The sequence below is a fragment of the Onychomys torridus genome, chromosome 2 (genome assembly GCF_903995425.1).
Source record: "Onychomys torridus chromosome 2, mOncTor1.1, whole genome shotgun sequence".
NCBI lineage: Eukaryota > Metazoa > Chordata > Mammalia > Rodentia > Cricetidae > Onychomys > Onychomys torridus.
The window spans coordinates 74,106,941-74,125,058 of record NC_050444.1 but is presented as its reverse complement, the minus strand read 5'-3'; the positions used below and the strand labels follow the sequence as shown (position 1 = coordinate 74,125,058).

General features: G+C 39.4%; 2 protein-coding genes across 9 annotated transcripts in view; both read right to left on the bottom strand.

Annotated features, from left to right (window-relative positions):
- The window catches only part of LOC118578742 (fukutin-like), an 87,288-nt gene extending 71,460 nt beyond the window's left edge, over positions 1-15,828 (bottom strand). For 2 of the 8 annotated variants that reach the window (XM_036179915.1, XM_036179920.1), the window contains exons 1-2: positions 15,118-15,828; positions 12,916-12,970 (exon numbers count right to left, since the gene is read on the bottom strand). The gene's annotated coding sequence lies outside the window, so the exon portion shown is untranslated. Of the gene's footprint in view, positions 1-12,447; positions 12,479-12,915; positions 12,971-15,117 lie in introns of those variants that run through there. The other 6 variants (XM_036179917.1, XM_036179921.1, XM_036179918.1 and 3 more) reach the window with 4 other exon arrangements.
- Positions 1,634-12,474, bottom strand: LOC118578741 (zinc finger protein 431-like). The gene is made up of 2 exons (XM_036179914.1): positions 12,448-12,474; positions 1,634-3,594 (listed from the first exon to the last, which is right to left on the bottom strand). The coding sequence occupies exon 2, from the start codon at positions 3,403-3,405 to the stop codon at positions 1,915-1,917; it is 1,491 nt and encodes a 496-aa protein (XP_036035807.1). The 5' UTR covers positions 3,406-3,594; positions 12,448-12,474; the 3' UTR covers positions 1,634-1,914.
- Positions 15,829-18,118: the final 2,290 nt, after the last annotated feature.

Genomic DNA, 18,118 nt, shown 5'->3' with positions numbered 1-18,118 from the left:
ATAAATAAATCTTAAAAAAACAAAAACAAAAACAACAACAACAACAAACTCACCACCCTTTCACACAAACCCTTACTTGAAAAGTATGATCAGCACTGCCTGATGTTTAAATAAACTATGGACTACTTAGATTATGGGCATCCTATTCTATACACTGTAATAGAAAAATATCTATCTCTAAGTGAAAGCACAATCAAGGATGAACAAAGGCCACAGAGGAATATAAGGACCACAAATTGAATTTGACTAAATAGATTTCCAACACATATAGCAACTTTAATAACTACCTCAAATGTTGCAAAATAGAACCACAATACACTGATCTCCAACATAAGTCTTTAGTGAAATTGTATATAATTTTCTTCCCTTAAGGCTATGATGAAAAAAGGATGAAATAGCCGGGCGGTGGTGGCGCATGCGTTTAATCCCAGCACTTGGGAGGCAGAGGCAGGCGGATCTTTGTGAGTTCAAGGCCAGCCTGGTCTCCAAAGCGAGTTCCAGGAAAGGCGCAAAGCTACACAGAGAAACCTTGTCTCGAAAAACCAAAAAAAAAAAAAAAAAAAAAAAAAAAAAGATGAACTAAATCTTTTTTTCTTGAACCTGAAGACAACTAGAATGAGTAAATTCTTCACAAAATCATATACATGAACAGGGTTTCCTCTTGTATCAGTTCTTCCCTATTTCTTGATATCAAGATGATAGTAAAAGGATTGAGAATATTTAAAGGGCTAAAGACATGGCTGAACAATTGAGACAAATTAATTCCCGGGACCAAAGTTAGGTTTTTGACAAATTCCTGTAATTCATGCTACAAGAAGCTCCAAGGGTCTAACCTTCTTGGGAACCAGAATGCACATGCACATAATCACACAAAGACACACTGACATCACATATCTAAAATCTGTAAACAAATTTTCCTCATGAATGCTTTTCTCTTGTAAGCATTCATTCTATTAACACATATCTTGAAACATTTAAAAGGCTTACAGAGATTTTCTTCATTGTGAAGTGGTTCATGTAACAGAAAGCTAGAATGTAGGCTTGAAGTCAGAGAAATCAATCCTTCTCAGTTGGTGGTATCATTTCAGAAGATTTACAAAATGCTGCCATGCTTATGAAATATATCACAAGGGGTGGGCCTGAGAGTTTTCATACATACACCATTTCCAGTTCCTACTGTCTGCTTCATGGTACAGATTGAGGATGCAAGTTCTAAGTTTCTTGCTTTAGCTGCCCTGTCTGACACTTGTTGCCATGCGACTTTCACTGTGATTCAGTATCTCTCAGGAACCAAGGGCCAATTCAATTCTCTTATAAGTTGACTTAGGTATTATGTTTTACTACAGCAACAGAAAATGCACTAATTATATGCATAAAGTTTTACTCATGGATTTCTTTTTTTCTGTGATTGAAGAGAAGGAATCTAAGAGTTGCTTCATAATTAAATTCATAGGACTTTTATCTATATGAGTTTGCAGGTACAAACAAAAAAAGGACATCATAATGACTGAAGAGAATGTTGATACTTGCTAGATTTTTTTTCCTCCAGAATAATAATCTCGTGCAACTAAATGTACATATGTTGGCTAATGATCTTACCAAATCCTTTATAGTCAGATTTCTTTTGGTAATCTTTTTTTTTTTTCAGTTCGTCACAGATTAATGTTATATGCACAGGCTTTAATAGCCCAATTACACACTAAAAGTTCTACTCTTGTATAAAGATTACCATGAATTGCAAAACATTGCTACACTGACTATATTTATAGTGTGAATATTTTCTTGAGATTTTGAAGACTACTAATATGCAAAGGCTTTACCACATTAATTACATTCATAGGGTTTCTCTCCGGTATGTCTTCTTTGATATATGTGCAGACTACTTTGATATGCAAAGGATTTACCACGCTAATTTCACTCATATGGTATCTCTCCAGGATGTTTTCTTTTATGTCTTTGGAGACTCCTTCGACATGCAAAGGCTTTATCACATTGATTACATTCATAAGGTTTCTCTCCAGTATGTCTTCTTTTATGTATCTGGAGATAACTGTATTGTGAAAAGGCTTTATCACACTGATTACATTTGTATGGTTTCTCTAAAGTATGTGTACTTTTATGTATTCGGAGACTACTATGATATGCAAAGGCTTTACCACATTGATGACATTCATAAGGTTTCTCTCCAGTATGAGTTCTTTTATGTATTTGGAGACTCTTTTGACAAATAAAGGTTTTACCACACTCATTACATTCATAGGGTTTCTCTCCAGTATGTGTTCTTTTATGAACTTGAAGATGAGCATATTCAAAAAAGGCTTTATCACATTGATTACATTTGTAGGGTTTCTCTCCAGTATGTGTTCTTTTATGCTTTTTTAGATTACTGTATTGTGAAAAGGCTTTATCACATTGATTACATTTGTATGGTTTCTCTCCAGTATGTGTTTTTTTATGTTCTTGAAGATTATTGTGATGTGCAAAGGCTTTACCACATTGATTGCATTCATAAGGTTTCTCTCCAGTATGAGTCCTTTTATGTCTTAGGAGACGCTTTTGACATACAAAGGCTTTACCACACTCATTACATTCATAGGGTTTCTCTCCAGAATGTGTCCTGTTATGTAATTGGAGACTCTTTTGACATACAAAGGCTTTACCACACTGACTGCATTCATAAGGTTTGTCTCCAGTATGAGTTTTTTTATGCATTTGAAGTTTACACTGTCGTGAAAAGGCTTTATCACATTGATCACATTTGAAAGGTTTCTCTCCAGTATGTATTCTTTCATGTCTTTGGAGATCACGGTGATATAAAAAGGCTTTACCACATTGACTACATTCATAGGGTTTCTCTCCTGAATGGATTCTTTTATGTGTTTGGAGATTACTGTATTGTGAAAATGCTTTATCACATTGGTTACATTTGTATGGTTTCTCTCCAGTATGTGTTCTATTATGTATTTGGAGACTACTGTGATGTACAAAGACTTTCCCACAATGATTACATTTGTAAGGTTTCTCTCCAGAATGAGTTACTTCATGTCTTTGTAGATAACTCTGAGATACAAAGACTTTATCACATTTATTACATTCATAGGGTTTCTCTCCAGTATGTCTTCTTTTATGTATTTGAAGATGACTCTGATATGCAAAGGTTTTAACACATTGAGTATTTTCAGAGAGTTTCTCTCCAGTATGATTTCTTTTATTCCTGCCATGCCTTCTAAAACTCTGGCAATGTTTTTCCGTATTATGGTCTTCCCAACTGTAGCCTATAGCTGTGAGGTTCCTGTAGGTCTCCAGCATCACATCTTTGTATAGATTCTTCTGTGAAGAATCCAGCAAAACCCACTCTTCCAAACTGAAGTCCACATGCACATCGTCATAAGTGACTGCACTCATCTTGTGGTCTCAAAAGGCAATCCCGACTTCACCCTCACAGCTTCATGCAATGAAATCTCAGATCTCCTCTTGGAGCTCTAACTCATGTCCTGGTTTTCCCAGTTGGACCATGCTCTCCCCTCACTTCCCTGCAGCAGCACGTGCACAGCACACAAACCCAATAGTGCCAGATCCTCTTCAAAGTCAAGCCTGAAACCGGAAAATTACTCTTAAATGGCATGGGAAAAGGACAAAACTAGTACATGAACTGAGATCTAGCAATGGAAAAGAGAGAAATCCTAAGTAGTTCTGGGCATCAGAGCTATCAGTCCACTTGTCTCTGCCCCTAAACTGTCATCTTAGGTAACAGAATGCACATTCTTATAACTTTCATTTCATCTTTTATTATCAATTTTACTACACATCACTATATGAATAAGGTTGAGAAAACTTGGTCATAAGAACCAAACACACTTGTCATAGAAACGTGTGCAAAATAAAGTCAAGATTGTTTTCACATTTTTTTCTGTAGTCAAGAGCAATATATAGTCTTTCAGTGTCACAGCTGACATTCAAATATGCCCTGAACTGCAAAACAAATAGGAAGCCAAACTACAGAGGCAAGAGAACTGTTCAGTTCAGTAAGTGTATGGTTAAGGGCTAGGTAGCAGAATGGGAGGCATGAAAAGGAAATGAAATCAAAGATGCACTCAGAAGCTCATGCTCAATTAGAACCTTCACTCCAGGTAACTAGAGTTCATACTGCTGGAAGGTATGACACACTACTGGAGAAGAAATGTAATCATCAACCTCACCCAGCTGTCAACCCTGTGAGCTGTAACAGCAACCTGTTTGCAAGATATACCCACTGACTGTGCAATAGTGGCACAAATGCTATAGGAGTAACCAACCACCTTTTAATTATATTTAAGGCCAGCTCTACAAGATGGGACCTATACCTGACACATTAATGAGGCCAAGAACCTGAGACTAGATAGGTCAGAGGCCTCAAGGGAAACCCGACTATAATTATTCTGCCAAATGAATATAGAAATAAAATGACTCCTAACTACATATTGTTATATTCATAGTGTATTGCATTGCTGAGCATTCATCAGAAAGGAGACATCTAGCAGTAGATAATAATTAATACAGACAACCACAACTGGACAACATTCAGAGAGTGGGAGTCCTAAAGGGAAAGCCCATTAAAGCCCTCCCATCAAGTCTCAGGGATATATGTAGAAGAGAAAGTAGAAAGACTATAAAAGCCAGAGGTGATGAACAACTCCAAGGAAACAGTATTTTCCAGACACAATGGGGCTAATGCACATGTGAATTCACAGAGACTGTAACAGCATGCACAAGATCTGTACTACTTCAAACCAGACAAAAATCCCAGCAGAGAGAATGGGAACTGGGCACAAAGTCCCACTTCTAATCAAGAAGTTATGTGTAACTATTAACTTCTGGGTGGGAGAAAACCAATTTTCTTCAATGTAGAGTCAGAATATATTAAACACACTCTAGGACAAGCCACATGCTCATGAATAGTTGGTCAACACAAAATGGAACCCATGCATTTTTTTGTTGTTTTGGTATTTATGAGAAAGAATCTGAAGTTGAGTGGGTATTTGGGAGCAGTTCGGGGAGAGGAAAACATGAGTAAAATACAGTGTAAGAAAAAAATTTTTAATTTTGGTAGAATATTACTTTAAGGTGTGTTACTTTAGTTTATGTTATATTTCTTTAATTCTGTAAAGCTCTGTTACTGTGCCTGTGTAAAAACCTTCTGGCCAACAGCAAGGCATCAGAAAGGTTAGTTGAGAATCTCAGGCAGACATATCATATAGAGAAGGCGCCAGAGAAAGGGAGGACTTCAAGGGCCAGCAACTCAGCTACACAACCAGCAAACCACGGAATAAGATTAAGATTTATAGAAGAGAAGGGGAAAAACCCAGAGGCAAAAGCTAGATGGGTTCATTTAAGTTAAGGAAAGCTGGCTAGAAACTAAGCCAAGCTAAGGCCGAGTAGTCATAATTAAGAATAAGCAGGGTTGGGGATTTAGCTCAGTGGCAGAGTGCTTGCCTAGCAAGCGCAAGGCCTTGGGTTCGATCCTCAGCTCCAAAAAAAAAAGAATAAGCATCTGCGTGTGATTTATTGGGGAGCTGGTTGGAGGGACCCTGAAATGAGTACAAAACAAATAATAACATTAAATAAAAAAAAAAGGAAGTCTAATAGAGCCTCATGGCACAGGCCTATTAGACCAGCTACTCTAGAGAGTAGCCAGGATGGTAGTTAGGTTCAGGGGCTGCCTTTGCAACAGACTTCCTGGCCAGCCTAGAAAACTTAGTGAAACTATCTCAAAATAAAAACTGAAAAAGAGCTGGGAATTTAGATCGGCAATAGAGTGCTTGCATACACAATCCTAGGACTGAAAATAATAATAATAATGATCAGAATGGGTCTTTACTTATGTACTATTCATTCACTTTTTAATCCTTTGCAAAATAACCTCTACCTTGCCACATTGCCACTTAGAAGGTGAAGAAGGGTCTTTCCATGTGATTATCCAGAAAAATCATAAACATACAGGGACACATTTCTGAATATGCTATAAGGAAAGTTCTGAGGGAGTGATAGAAATAAAGGACCCAGGGAATATAGATTGTATTAAAAGTAAGATAGGTAAGGTTGGACAGAATCTGCCAGATCTGATGGGACAAAGAGTCCTGCCTCTAGGACTTGGCTTGGAAGCACAATCCATGCCCCCCAACCCATCACTGCCCCAGTTTCAGGCCAGCAGGGAACACTCCTCCATGAAAGCCTCCCCACTACACCCCACACTGGAAACTGCAATCCACAAGACCCACTCTCTGACCCTAACCCAACCATCCCCCTGTAACCTCAGTTTCTCCCTGAAAAACAGAATCTGCCACATCTTATTGAACCAGGAGTGGTTCCCCTGAGACACAGACACAGTAAGCACAGACTGGACCAAGAGCAGCTCCCTCAGACACAGACACCTCTTACACCTATTGGAGGAAAAGATGGGTAGATACCAGTTTAAAGATACATACAACAACATAATGAGCAATATGGTACCAACAGAACCTAGAGGTATTACAACAAGACCTGAGCATCACAACACATAAGAAACAGAATTAAGCGATTTTACAAATAATTTTATGAAGACGATAGAGGCTTTTAAAGAGGAAATGAAAAAATTCCCTTAAAGAAACTGATGAAGGACTGGAGAGATGGCTCAGAGGTTAAGAAACTGATGAAAAGACTACCAAAAAAATTGGAAGAAATAAATACATCCTTTTAGAAAAGCCAAGATAGCAAAGTAAAAGTGATTAAAGAGGTGAGGGAAACAGTTCAAGACCTGAAAATTGAAACAGAAGCAATGAAGAAGACACAAAAGGAGGGAATGATAGAAACAGAAAATCTGAGTAAATGAACAGGAACTACAGATGCAACCATAACTATGAGAATACAATAGATGGAAGAGAGAATCTCTGGCATAGTGGACACAATAGCAGAAATAGATTCGTCAAAGAAAACACTAAAACCCAAAAAGTCATAACAAAAAATATCTAGGAAATCTCTGACACCATACAAAGGCCAAATCTAAGAATAAGAGGAATAGAGGAAGAATACCAACTCAAAGGCACAGAGAATGTATTTAACAAAATCATACAAGAAAACTTTCCCAACTTAAAGAAGGAAATACCTATGAGAATACAAGAAGCTAACAGAATACCACATACACTAGAGCCCCCTAAAAAAGTCCCCCATCATATAATAATGAAACACAAAACATAAAGAATAAAGAAAGAATATTAAGAGCAGCAAAGGAAAGAGCTCATGTGACTTATAAAGGCAGATCATCCATCAGAATAACACTTCACTTCTCAATGGCAACTCTGAAAGCTAGAAGGTCCTGGAGAGATGTAATGCAGACACTAAGAGACAATGGATGCCAGCCCAGACTATTATACCCAGCATAACTTTCAAACTCCATAGACAGAGTGCACATGATATTCCAAGACAAAAATCAGATTCAAATAATACCTATCCACAAATCCAGGCATACAGAAAGCACTAGAAGGAAAACTCCAACATAAGGAAGTTAAGTATTCCCATGAAAGACAGGAAATAGATAATCCCACAGTAATAAATCCCAAAGAAGGGAAATACACACAAACTACCACCAAAAGATAACAGGAATTAATAACCACTGGTCATTAGATCCATTAATATCAATGGACTCAATTCCCCTATAAAAAGACACTGGCTATGGCTGGGCAGTGGTGGTGCACTCCTTTAATCCCAGCCCTCGGGAAGCAGAGTCAGGTGGATCTCTGTGAGTTTGAAGCCAGCCTAGGCTATCAAGTGAGTTCCAGGAAAGGCGCAAAGCTACACAGAAAAACCCTGTCTCATTAAAAAAAAAAAAAAAAAAAAAGAAGACACAAGCTAAAAGAATGGATATAAAAACAGGATCCATCCTTCTGTTGCATACAAGAAATACACCTCAACTTCAAAAACAGATACTACCTCAGATTAAAAGGCTGAAAAAAGACTTTCCAAACAAATGGACTTAAGAAACAAGCTGGTGTAGCTACCCTATTATCTAACAAAATAGACTTCAAACTAAAATCAATTGAAAGAGATTGAGAAGGACATTACATATTCATCACAGGAAAAATGCACCAAGAGGAAGTCTCAATTCTTAGAAATTACGCCCCAAATACAAGGGCATCCACATATGTAAAACAAACAGTACTAAAGCTTAAATTGCACATCAAACCCTACACATTATTAGTGGGAGACTTCAACACCCCACTCTGATCAATGGACAATTTGCTAGATAGAAACTTAACAGAGAAATAAGGGATCTAACAGATATCATGACTCAAATGGACTTAATAGATATCTATAGAACATTCCATTCTGACACAAAAGAATATACCTTCTTCTCAGCACCCCATGGAGCCTTCTCTAAAATCGTCAACATACTTGGTCACAACAAAAAATCTTAAGAGATACAAAAACATTGAAAAAAACCTACTGTACTTTTATCATCTGACTGCTGCTTAAAGTTAGATTTTAATAACAACAAAAATTATAGAAAGCCTACAATCTCATGGAAACAGAATAGTGCTCAACTGAATCACCAATGGGTCAAGGAAGAAATAAAGAAGGAAATTAAAGACTTCCTAGAAAGGGGTTTGGACCTGCCTAGGCTCAGTGTGCTGGGATCTGCTGACTCCCCATGGGAGACCTCCATCTGGGGGATGTGGGGATATGGAGTGGTTTGGAAAGAGGGCTGGGGGGTGGGAGAAGGGAGGAGGGGGGAATCTGGAGTGAGTATGTGAGTATAGTATGTGGAGTGAGCAGGAAATTTCTTAATAAAGAAAAACGTATAAAAAAAAAAAAAGACTTCCTAGAATTCAATGAAAATGAATTTACTACATACCCAAACTTATTGAACACTAAAATAGCAGTGTTAAGAGGAAAATTTATAGCATAAAATGCCCATATGAAGAAGTTGGTGAAAACTCACACTAGTGACCTAATAGCACACGTGAAAGCTCTAGAACAAAAAGAAGCAAACTCACCCAGGAGGAATAGATGCCAGGAAATAATCTAATTGAGAGCTGAAATCAATAAAATACAAACAAAAAGAACAATACAAAGAATCAATTAAACAAAGAGTTGGTTCTTTGAGAAAATCAGTAAGATAGACAAGCCCTTATCCAAACAAACCAAAAGGCAGGGAGAAAACATCCAAATTAACAAAATCAGAAATGAAAAGGGAGACGTAACAACAGACAATCATCAGGTCATACTTCAAAAATCTGTACTTCACAAAATTGGAAAATCTAAAAGAAATGGACAATTTTCTGGATACATACCATATACCAAAGTTAAATCAAGACTAGATAAACTATTTAAATAGACCAATAACCCCGAAGGAAATAGAAACAGCATTAAAAGCCCAGAACCAGATGGTTTCAATGCAGAATTCTACCAGATTTTCAAAGAAGAGCTAATACCAACACTCTTCAAATTGTTCCAAACCACAAAAACAGAAGGAACATTACCAAACTCCTTTTATGAGGCTACAATTACTCTGATTCCCAAATGACACAAAGATGCAACAAAGAAAGAGAATTATAGACCAATCAACCTCATGATCACTGATGCAAAAATATTTAATAAAATATTAGCAAACTGACTCTAAGAACACATCAAAGCAATTATCCACCTTGATCAAGTAGGCTTCATCCCAGGGAAGCAAGGATGGTTCAACATACGAAAATCTCCTAATGGAAATCTCCATATAAAAGAAACTCAAAGAAAAAAACCACATGATCATCTCATTAGATGCTGAAAAGGCCTTTGACAAAATCCAATACCCCTTCATGATAAAGGTCTTGGAGAGATCAGGAATACAAGAAACATACCTAAACATAATAGAGACAATTTACAGCAAGCCAACAGCCAACATCAAAGTAAATGGAGAGAAACTCTAAGCGATTCCACTAAAATCAGGAACAGGACAAGGCTTTCCGCTCTCTCCATATTTATTCAATACAGTACTTAAAGTTCTGGCTAGAGCAATTAAAAAAAGGAAAAAAAAAAGGAGATACAAATTGGAAAAAGTCAAACTTTCACTATTTGCAGATGGTATGATAGTACACATAGTGACCCCAAAAATTATACCAGGGAACTCATACAGTTCATAAATACCTTCAGTAATGTAGAGGGATACAAGATTCACACAAAAACATCAGTAGCTCTCCTATATACAAATGATAAATGGGCCAAGAAAGAAATCAGAGAAACAGCACTCTTTACAATAGCCACAAATATAAAATACCTTGGGATAACTCTAAGTGATTGAAAGACCCATATGACAAGAACTTAAAGTCTCTGAAGAAAGAAATTGAAGAAGATATCAGAAAATGGAAAGATCTCCCATGCTCATGGATAGGTAGGATTAACACAGTAAAAATGGCAGTCTTACCAAAAGCAGTCTACAGATTCAATGTAATCCCCATCGAAATCCCAACACAATTCTTCACAGACCTTGAAAGAACAATACTCAACTTCATATGAACCCCCCCACACAGACACACACACAGGATAGCTGAAACATTCCCATACAATGAAGCAACTTCTGAAGGCATCACAATGTCTGACCTTCAGCTCTACTACAGAGCTGTAGTAATAAAAAACAGCTTGGTACTGGCATAAAAAAGAAATGTGGAGCAATGGATTCAAACTGAAGACCCTGACATTAAGCCACACACGTATGAACACCTGATATTTGACTAAGAAGCCAAAATTGTACAGTGGAAAAAAAAAGCATCTTCAACAAATGGTGCTGGAATAACTGAATGTCAACATGTAGAAGATTGCACATAGATCCATATCTATCACCACACACAAAACTCAAGTCCAAGTGTATCAAGAACACAACATAAATCCAGTTACACTGAACCTAACGGAATAGAAAGTAGAAAGTAGCCTTAAGTGCAATGGCACAGGAGACGACTTCCTAAATATAACACCAGTAGCGCAAACACTGGGAGCAAGAACTAACAAATGGGACCTCCTCAAGTTGAGAACCTTCTGTAAGGCAAAGGACATGGTAAACAATACAAAATGACAGCCTACAAAATGAGAAAAGATCTTTACCAACCCCAAATCTGACAGAGGACTGATTTCCAAAATACATAAAGAACTAAAGAAACTAGACAGCAAAATAGCAAACAATCCATTTAAAAAGTGGGCTACAGAATGAAAACATCCTTACTCATCAGGGAAATGCAAATCAAAATGACTCTGAGATACCATCATACACCTGCCAGATTGACTAGGATCAAAAACACTAATGACAGCTTATATGAGGGTGTGGGAGCCCATTTTCAGGTTCCTCGTGGCTTTACCCAGCAGGTCCGCATAGAGAGGATGATTAGGCTCACGGGCCTGAGTGCAAATGTCTGAAATGGTCTATACTTGGCTGTGCTGAGGGGAGGTCTTTTGCTCCACCCCTTGGCATCTGTATAAATACTCTGGGGCAGAGACAGTCAGGGCTCCTTGGAAAAGGTTCCAGGCCCTTTCGAGGCTATCCTGTATTTTCTATCTGTTTATCTCCACAACATAAATCCTTCTATCTAATATTACCTGCTGCTCACACTCAAGAAAACTCTGGGGAACTGTGGGGTTGGTGGGTAAACACCTCACAGTTAGGGGAGGATGTAGAACAAGGGGAACACTCCTCCACTAGTGGTGGGAGTGTAAACTTGTACAGCCACTTTGGAAATCAGTGTGGAGGTTTCTCAGATAACTGGGTATCAATCTTCCTCAAGACCCACCCAGTGATATCACTCTCGGACATATAACCAAAGAATACTCAAGAATACCAGAAGGAAATTTGCTCAACTATGTTCAAAGCAGCATTATTACTAATATCCAGAACCTGGAAACAACCTATGTGTCCCTCAACTGATGAATGGCTAAAGAAAATGTGGCACATATACACAATGGAGTACTACTCAGCAGTAAAAAACAATGACATCTTGAGATTTGCAGGCAAATGGATGGAACTAGAAAATATCATCCTGAGTGAGGCAACTCAAACTCAGAAAGACAAACATGGCATGTACTCACTCATAAGTGGATACTGGATGTAAAGCAAAGGATAACCAGATGACAATGCATAGCTCCAGAGAAGCTAGCTAACAAGGAGGACACTAAGAGGGACAGATGGATTGCTCTGGGAAGGGGAAATAGATTAGATCTCCATAGTAAAATGAGGGTGTTGGGGGGCAATGTAGGGTAAGGTATGTGGAATGAGTACATAAGGAATCAGAATGATCAAGCTGGGGGAGGGAATGAGTAGGAGAGCAATGAAAGAGATACCCTGATAGAGGGAAACATCATGGGTATAGGGAGAAACCTAGTGCTAGGGAAATTCCTAAGAATCCACAAGAATGACCTCAGGTTAGACTACTAGCAATAGTGGAGAGGGTGCCTGAGCTGGCTTACCCCAGTAATCAGACTGGTGAACACCTTGTCATCATAGAATCTTCATAAGGTAACTGATGGAAGCAGATCCAGAGATCCACAGCAAAGCATCAGGCCGAGCTCCAGGAGTCCAGTCCAGAGAGAGAGAAGAAGGATTCTATGAGCAAGGGGCATCAAGATTATGATGGGGAAACCTACAGAAACAACCAAACCAAGCTAGTGGTAACTCATGAACTTTACACGAACAGCTGTGGAACCTCCATGGGAATAGACTAGGACCCCTGCATAAACAAGACAGATGTATAGCTTGATCTGCTTAAGGGGCCCCCTGGCAGTAGGATCAGGATCCATCCCTGATGTATGAGCTGGTTTTTTGGAGCCCATTACCTATGGTGGGACATCTTGCACAGCCTTGATGCAAGGGGAGGGGCGTGGACCTGCCTTTTCTGAATGTACCAAGCTCTGCAGACTCCCCACATGAGGCCTTACCTTTTGGAAGGAGGAAATGAAGGCTGGGAGGCTGGATGATGGAAGATAGGATGATCTGTCATTGGTATATAAAATGAATAAAAAAAAATTCTTAACTAAAAGAAATGATAGGTAAGACTGAATTTCAAGGGGAGAAAACATAGATGCTTTTCTTTTTATTTAATACCTTTTTTATTTGAACCTAATTTTGTAATAGGAAAAAAATATTTTTTTTTAAAAATTCTACTCTTAACCAGGTATGGCAGTGTAAACCTTTAATTCCAGCACTTGGGAAACAGAGGCAGGAGGATTGCTGAGTTCAGGGTCAGCCTAGTCTACATAATGTGTTCTAGGCCAGAGAGGGCTTCATGAGACCGTCTCAAACAAAACAAAAAAAAAACCCACCAACAACAACTTCATTTCGCTAATGTATTCTTGGTGCTGGAATAGAATGGTACTAAACCAGTTGTTACTGTGTAGGGAGATGATGAGTGCAAAGCAGTGTATGCAAGTATGTGGAGGTAAGACTGCCTCTACTGTCATTGTTTGGTAACCATCAACCTTTGGGTGGGTGTGTAAGGGGCTATGTGCCCTTGTGTGTGTTTGGGAAGGCTATGTGCACTTGTGCGTGTTTGGGGAGGCTATGTGCACTTGTGTATTGCAGGTTTGTGGACTTGTGTGTCAGGGGTATGTGCACTTCTATGAGGGCAGGAGCAAGCAGGCCAGAAGATATCCAGTATTTTGATCTTTCACACTCTACCTTATTCCCTCAAGACAGAGACTCTCACTGACTTTCCAGCCAGGCTGGTAGCAAGCAATCCTTATTTTCTGCTGCCTCCCCTGGTTCTGGGGTGACCAACATGCATACAGCCATGCTTGGCTTTTTACACGAGTGCTTATATCAGAATTCTGGTCCTCATCTCATGTTTGCTCTCTGTACAGAGCCATGTTTCCATCCTCCTTACTACCCCTTATACCCAAAAACGAAGTCTATCACTAGCCTGCAAGTCACTATACGATCAAGGGTGGCTGGCTAGAAATTGCAGGAATCCTTCCATCTCCATCTCCCCAGATCTGAGAGTAGACCTGCAGGCTGCCATGCTCAGCTTTTTTAAGTATCTTCTGGGAATGGAAACCCGATCACCATGCTTGCAATGACAAGCACTTTAGTGGCTGAATTATCTTCCCGGCTCAAATCAAGTTATTTTTATGAGTGTGCTGGCTAGTTTTAGGCCGACTCTAGAGTCATCTGTGAAGAGGGAACCCCAACTGAGAAAATGTCTCCATAAGACCAAGGTTGTAAGCAAATATGGGGGACCTTTTTTTTTTCTTTTTTGAGTTGAGGATCGAACCCAGGGCCTTGCGCTCACTAGGCAAGCGCTCTACCACTGAGCTAAATCCTCAACCCGGGGGACCCTTTCTTATTAGTGATTAATGTGGGAAGACCCAGCCCATTATGAGTAGTTCCAGGTTCTATAAGAAAGCAGGCTGAGCAAACCATGATAGCAAGCAAGTAAGCAACACTCCTCCATGGCCTCTATATCAGCTCCTCCCTCCAGGTTTCTGCTCTCACTGCATTTGATGTTGAACTGTTACATGGAACAGGGAGTGAAATAAACTCTTTCTTCCCCCAAGTCACTTTTGGTAGTGGTGTTTCATCACAGCAATATTAACTCTAAGGCAGTGAGAAAAGCCTTTCCCTCAAGAGGCAAGTAATTAATTGCTTGCTTGACGGCATTTACCCCAGGCTGACCTGGAGCTCATTATGCAGTGATTCTCTTGTCTCCACCTCCAAAGTGCTGATATTCAGGTGTGAGCTACCTACCATGCTTGAATGACTTTTATTTATCTGAAAACTTCAAAGGTAGAAAGACTACAGTACCATTCTTTAGAGCTGAGAAAGCTCGAGGCACACAGCAAAGTGGCTTGCCTCATGCTACCTGAGAAATTGACGATAGTGATGAAATCTGAATTCAGTTCTCTGGACTCCTATCAAAAGTTTCTAACTACTCTGCCACAATTAAATCCAATCTTTTCCCATATTCCCCAACTGCTAATGGAAATGCAAGACAGGAAAGCTACAAGCAATTATCTGGCATGGCTAACCGCGTCCACCTTAATATTGTTCTTATCCTCATCCACCGTTATTATTAAGCACAGTGAGTACTCCTCCAAACACTGAGGAGTCTCAGAAGACAGGAAAGAGACTGGCAATTCAACTACCTCCTGTCTTCGAAGCGGCTGCAGCATGCCCCTGCACGCAGAACTTCTCAAGTGCTTCGCGCGGCATCCAACTCCTTCAGGGGGAATCTGGCCCTGCCATTCTCCCTTTCCCTGGTGAGTTCATGCCTCCAGCCACTCCTGAAGATGCAGGCAGAGCAGCGGGCTGCAGCAGTTCCGCCCCTGCGGAGGCACCTTGCCACGCACTGCTCCTCACATCTCATCCTTCTCCCCATCCTCCGCTCTCACCACCCAGCTCAAATGATGACACCGTCCCGACCCGGCTTCTACGAGCGTCTCCATCAACCTCGGAAACCGCAGCGGGTCAGGACGATCAGCGGACCGCAAGGGCACACGGGGACTGTCCGCTTCCGTGAGGAGCGCAGCAAGCCGGCGGACGGACTCCCTCGTGGACCTGCGGCCACCTCCGCTGCTCCCACCGCCGTAGGGCGGCTACCCCGCATGTGCCCGACCGCCAGTCCGGGTACCGGGTGACCAGCGACACCTGCCTGAGGACGCCCGCCCAGGCCCGGCGACGCAGCCCGCTGCCTTCATCTTACCTCCCTCTACAGCAGCGGCGGAGGCCTCGCTTTACGGCAGTCGCGGCAACCGTCGCACAGCGGCCGTCAAGCGCGCAGCAGGCTGCTTCCACATCTCAAGTGCTGGGATTACAAGTTTGCACTACCATGCTTGGCTTAAAGAGAAATTTTTTCTAAAAACTGTAATGGGATGTGACTCTTCCAAAAAGTCACTATTAAGCCTGGCATGCCTATGATTCAAGCATTCTGGACTTCAAGGCAGAAGGGTCAAGAATCAGGCCTTCCTTTTAAGAAAAGAAAAAGTGAAAATTGAGGCATCCTGGAATGTTAAGAGGTGATATTCTTTTTAAAAAATGAACAGTGTTTATTATGCTAAATAACATATGGAAATTCTAAGTGGGAAGACCTCTCAGGTTTTTATAAGTGAATGCTTTTCAAATGCATAGCTGTGTTGTAGCTCTGAAGGGAAAAGCTTCCCCAGTGCAAGTACTATAGCTGTTTCAGCAGTGGGAAAAAAGTTTCCCTAGCAGAAGATGGCAGAGGTGCTATCAATTAAACCCACAGACAAACTCTTAATATTTTTCACAAACATATACCTAGAACTTTCAAAGAATCACTATATATTAAATTTCCATGTGCATTAGTCATTTAATGCTTGGTATATTAATATTAACCAAAATTTAAAAGATGTGACAAAATTAGCTGAGTCAAATGAATTGTAGCAAATTTCTTTTTCTAAAGTACCTAAGGGCATCTCCTTCCTTTCTATTTTCAGCTTGATAAAACTGGGTTGGAGTTCATCTCCTAAAAGGGCAATGCAATACTTGATACATGCTTTATGAAACAACTTTTACACCTGTGATGTATCCACTTCAGTCACCTCTCCTGCATTTCCTTCATGAAAAGCAGTGGTGTTTGAGCTAGGCAAGCAGACAGAAGAAATGAATGACGGAGAGGACTTGCCAGCTTTCCACAGCACACTAAGCTGAGTAAAGAAGCTCAGTATTTTTAACGCTAATGCTAATTATGATGTTAAATATTAGGATTAAGGTAATAGTTACCTTATTTTGAAATGATTTAAGTAGGCACTATAGTCAATTTTTTAAATTTAAAACAAGGGTGACAAACGTCCATTTAAGTTAATAAACTTACAGTTTTCAAAGTAAAAGACTACCAATTTGTTCTTTTTAAAAACATAAGAGACATTTAATAAGAATCAGAGAGAAGAAAAATACCTGTTGCTTATTTTAAAGTAATGAAGGAATAACTAGTACCAAATATCAAGTGATGAGAATTGGACTCTCATTCACTGACTTCATACTACAAATCCTCTGAGAAACAAAACCTTCCCAGGAGAAGTCACACATTTTCCAATGACTGGAAATTTTAAAAGGTCTCAAATGATGGGATGAGCACAAGGAAGAACCACATGTATTCCTCTAGCCCTCAATAGAAGGCCCTTCACCACTACAGTACAATGCTGGCTGGCTTAAAATTCAGTTGACAATGAGCATGCGTAGAGGAAAAGGCACTGTATAAATGAGAAGACACAACTATGATATAATATCATAATGGAAATTTCTATATAAGGACAGCTGGTCTTTTCATGTCATTTTTGACAAAATATACTCAGTAGCCACACAAAGCAATTCCAGTAAATTACTGCTTTTAGGTATGTGTCTACAAAAAGGAGCAATTCCTTTTTCCTTAGGTCATGAAAAAACATTCCTATGGGTAGTAGAACTCTGAAAAGTGTCTTTCCAACTATGAGAAGTGAAAAATAAAATACTGCTTTTAGGAACCAAAGAATGTTGACATACTTCATTCTGTAAACTGCTTTAGTCTTAGAAACTACCTATGTTTTATCAGATGATACTGTAGATATCTGGTATATGGAAAAAATTATAACCTAGGTCAAATTTGTTTCTTCAACTGAACAAATAGAATCATGCCAGTAAGCAGTAAATTTGAAGAGCAAATACAAATTACTATTATACAAAATACAAACAGAAATCAAGAACAGACACTTCTGCAGGGAAGTTTGCCAAAGCCCAAGATACTCAAAATGAAAAGACATTTAAAAGTTGCAAAAAATAATTAATAGTCAAATATTCATTTCTTTAAAATTCTGAAAGCAGATTTATAATTTCAAATTCTACTTTGGCTCAAAAAACTTGAGTTGAAAGTTTTAACCAATTTGTAATAGAAGGTTGTACTGCTAATAACCACAGCTTTCGCTCACTGTTTCACACTTTCCTTTGGAAAAATGTGTGGGTTTGGGAAAGACATCTATGTTCATTTCTGGAAGAATCATAAACTTTTTTTTAAATTGAGGAATTTTTTTATTCATTTTACATACCAATCAAAGATCTCCCTCTCCTCCCTCCAAACTGACCTTGGGTGGAGCTTGGCCCCAGTTCTCCTAATAAAGATTGCCATCTTCTCCATGTTGGTTGGTGCCAGCT